The following is a 4,091-nucleotide window of genomic DNA, read 5'->3' on the forward strand; positions in this document are numbered from 1 at the left end:
TGGCAAAGGAAAATCTAGGGCTCCACCTTGTGCTAAGCCTAAGGGCAAAGCACCAACCTAGTCAGATATAACACTAAGCCCAAAGAGGAGCCAGCTGAGAAGAAGAAGAGATGTAATTACTGTCGAAACTTGGTCATGTTTTAGGAGACTATCCAACAGTGATTAACCTTACATGTCCTTACACTAGGGTTTGCACAATAGGGCACATTGCATATGAATAACCCAAAACTAAATCCAAAGTGCAGGAGGGTACATGTGACAAAGCATGCATGGAAATCATAAAAATCTTTTATTTTTTAGTTTTCTTTACAAATATCTTAACTTTTTACCACCCTATGAATACAATATCAAAATTGCATCCATATGTATAGACATTGTTGGTCCATTAATTGAATGCATGCTTTATCCATCTCATTAAAAAGCAAGGACTATTACAACATTTTTAAGCCACTTTTGGTATTTCTAAAAATCACAAATCAATTGGGTTATGTGTTTTTTTTAAAATTCTTACCATGTGTCATATATGCTAATCAGTTTTACAACACTCAAGTAAACTCAAGGTTTTTTGAGTTTATGTACCTCTTAAGTTTATTTGAAATGTGTAATTCATTCTTAAACCATTTGTATGGGCGAAGCCACTTTCATGGATCAATTATAGAACACTTTTATGTTTTTTTAAATTCTTACCATGTGTCATATATTCTAACCAAACACACTCAAGTAAACTCAAGGTTTTTTGAGTTCACGTACCTCTAAGTTTATTTAAAATGTGTAATTCATTCTTAAACTATTTGTATGGGAGAAGCCACTTTTATGGCTCAATTATAGGACACTTTTATGTTTTTTTAAATTCTTACCATGTGTCATATATTCTAACCAAACACACTCAAGTAAACTCAAGGTTTTTAGAGTTTATGTACCTCTCTAAGTTTATTTAAAATGTGTAATTCATTCTTAAACCATTTGTATGGGAGAAGCCACTTTTATGGCTCAATTATAGGACACTTTGAATACATTGACAAATAAGCATATATTCATTTAGCAAGTACACATCCACATTGAAAACCCACCTCCTTTCCATGGATATGATAGAGATCTCTATGGAGGATTAGAACTTTCCAAGTCTGCTTGTGAAGGGTAGGGTCACAATACGAATCATGTTGATGCAATGTAAGCTTAAGAAGATTTTGAAATAGAACACACACACACACACACATATTGCTTCCTCAATTTTTCTTAAGGACTTGAAGAGTGATAGAGTTGGGTAAATAGTTTCGGTTTAACTTTTTCACGTTCTTTATATTTGATGACAAGAGGGGCTATTTAGAAGAAAAGAATCAATACAATGATCACACTAACAAGGGCGATGTAGAGCCTGTAGAGGAGGATGTCTCGTTGTTCATTAGTGGTGGTGGGTGGTTGGTGGTGGCGGCTCATGAACCCTTCTGTTGAGGCACCGCCATAGCCAGACGAGGAGGAGGGGGAGGAGGAGGAGGATGGAGCAAAGATATCATTATCCATGATGTTGAATGGTGCATCAAAGAGGGGGTGAGGGTGGGGGAAATGGAGGTTGTGGTGGTAAGGGAAGTGGAAAGGGGGGCCACCAACATGTGGCCAGGCATCCCAATATTCAAATGCTAATGGGGTTGGGGAGGTAGGATTGTTGAGTGGAGGAGGAGGGGAGGTGGGCGTTCGAAGGCCAGGTGGGCGTTGTGGGAGGGGTGTGGGAGGGTCACGGCGGGAACCAACTTTTCCTCTACCGTAAAGGGGTACTATTTTGTGGTCCTCTCCACCAAGGCTGGCTTTGCAGACGGGGCACTCCTTGGGGACAGAGTGCACTTGCAGCCAGCGGTAGAGACAAGGCCAGCAGAAGAGGTGGCCGCAAACGGTCACCACCGGCTCCTGCGCCACCTCTAGGCAGATGTGGCAATCAAAACCCCCCCCATCCCCCAAATTCCCGCCATCGCTTCCACTTGAACTCCTCCCTTGTTGGGAGGCCTCCGCCCCCACTTCCATTGCCGTTACCTCTGCCTGCTGGTACCTTTGCTGGCCAACAATCGCATTGTGAGCCTCCTCCTCCTCCTCCTCCTCCTCCACAGCGGAGGAGCTTCCACCACTACAACAGGAGGAGGAGGAGGAGGAGGAGGAGGAGGAAACCTCTTCGTTGTCTAAGCTATCCAACATGGAAAGCTGCATCACCCAAGCGGAAAAATGGATTGCTGCCCACCGCTCTCCACCCTCATCAATTAAAGATGTGGGTATCCGCTTCTTCTCCTTTGAAGCTAAGCATCTCTTACACAAGAAATCATTTGCTAGCCGTAAGGATTTTTTAACAACCTTATCATAAAATGAACGCCAAGGATCTTGCATTTTGTGTGCTTCGCCTTCGACGTGGTGGAGGATCTCTAAATATTATAAAATAGGACTTTCAAGTTTCCTACCCATTGTTAAAAGTATATTCTCTATCCTATATATGTTCCGAGAGGTCTTGGCCAATGAAGCATCTAGCATCAAAGATCCCATTATTTTGGCCCATGAAGCATGTAGGATTGAAACTTTGGCCCATGAAGCACCTATCATGCATGAGGTTACCTTTGTTCAATGACTTTAATTTACCTCTAGTTTTATCTATGGTTAAGAATAAGATGCTCTTTGATAGAAACTCCTTGTCTACATCCTTATGGGATCTCTTTCCCACACTTGATTTCCTTTCTCCCTTCTGTGTATATATATAAAGTGGCTTCGTTCTTACGGCCACGTGTCACGTTTTTTTGGAGTTGACCCCATCCAACCACCTCACGCGTGTCGTGTCTGACCCCATGCAACCGCCGCCTCCCTCCTTATGGCCTGGGCATCTCTGACGTTGAGGTGGAGTGCACAGGTTCCTACCCGCCTCCCTCCAGGCGGGTCTCTTAATGCCACGTGTCGCGTTTTTTTGGAGTTGACCCCATCCAACCACCTCACGCGTGTCGTGTTTGACCCCATGCAACCGCCACCTCCCTCCAGTCGAGGTTTATGGCTGGGCGTGTCAGACCCCATGCAACCGCCACCTCCCTCCTTATGGCATGGGTGTCTCTGACGTTGAGGTGTGGAGTGCATAGGTTCCTACCCGCCTCCCTCCAGGCGAGGTTTATGGTGGACATGGACTCTTCAGGTCTGTTGCCGCTGCCCTGCGCCGCCCTTGCTCTAGACTGCAGACATGGACGCGGACTCTTCAGCTCATTGCCACCACCCTCCCTCCCCAGTGTGCGCTACAGATTTCTCTCTCTCCAAGGTAGCGTGGTTTGTTTCCTGGCGTTATCTCTTCTGGTTTGTTTCCTGGCTCTCTTTGATGCGTCTCTCTTTCTCTCTCTCTCTCTCTCTCTCTCTCTCTCTCTCTCTCTCTCACAGTATTGCGACTTGCAGAATCGGCTCTCTCTTTTGGCTATATGTATGAATTTTTCATTTTCTTAAATTCCATACTTCTTTATTATTTTGATCTCTCGCACTTTTTTATTGTATCTCAACTTCTATTTCCTCTCTCTCTCTCTCTCTCTCTCTCTCTCTCTCTCTCTCTCTCTCTCTCTCTCTGTATCTATCTATCTCTGTGACTGTATATGTTATTACCCTTTATCTTTGTATGAGATGGATTGAATAATTTATGCTCACTTATTCATCTAGGAAATGGTATGTATACATTATACTCATGTATGTATTAAAAACTTCTCTAAGAATTATAGTCTTAGAGAGCTGAGTCTATTTGGAGTAGGGTCATGTGTGATAATGATTGTTGAAGTAGAATATTATTTTAGATTTGAGAATTTTGAGGACAGGTGGTCCTACAATAAAATAATAGGTGAATCTCTTTTGAAAACAATATAAAGAGATCTCCTTGATTCTACAAGAGCTAATATTATAATATTATTTTAGAATCTTTTTCTAGAGAGAGAGAAGTGAGAGAAACCCCTTAAGGGGCAAAATGGAGAGTCCATATTTCTCCTAATGCCATGTGTTGGTTGGTACTTTGTGGATGGCTTGAACTTTCTCAGTAAAAGGGCATCATGAACCTCTTGTGGTGCATCATAAGTAATGGAAGTTGTAGAGGTCATCTC

At 42.9% G+C, this 4,091-nt stretch overlaps 1 protein-coding gene across 1 annotated transcript; it reads right to left on the reverse strand.

Annotated features, from left to right (window-relative positions):
* Positions 1-1,071: 1,071 nt before the first annotated feature.
* Positions 1,072-2,370, reverse strand: LOC147605281 (uncharacterized). The gene has a single exon (XM_086794306.1). The coding sequence runs from the start codon at positions 2,368-2,370 to the stop codon at positions 1,324-1,326; it is 1,047 nt and encodes a 348-aa protein (XP_086650432.1). The 3' UTR covers positions 1,072-1,323.
* Between the last annotated feature and the right edge of the window lie 1,721 nt (positions 2,371-4,091).

This window comes from Cibotium barometz, chromosome 60 (assembly GCF_041138505.1).
Source record: "Cibotium barometz isolate CiBa-2024 chromosome 60, ASM4113850v1, whole genome shotgun sequence".
Classification (NCBI taxonomy): Eukaryota; Viridiplantae; Streptophyta; class Polypodiopsida; order Cyatheales; family Cibotiaceae; genus Cibotium; species Cibotium barometz.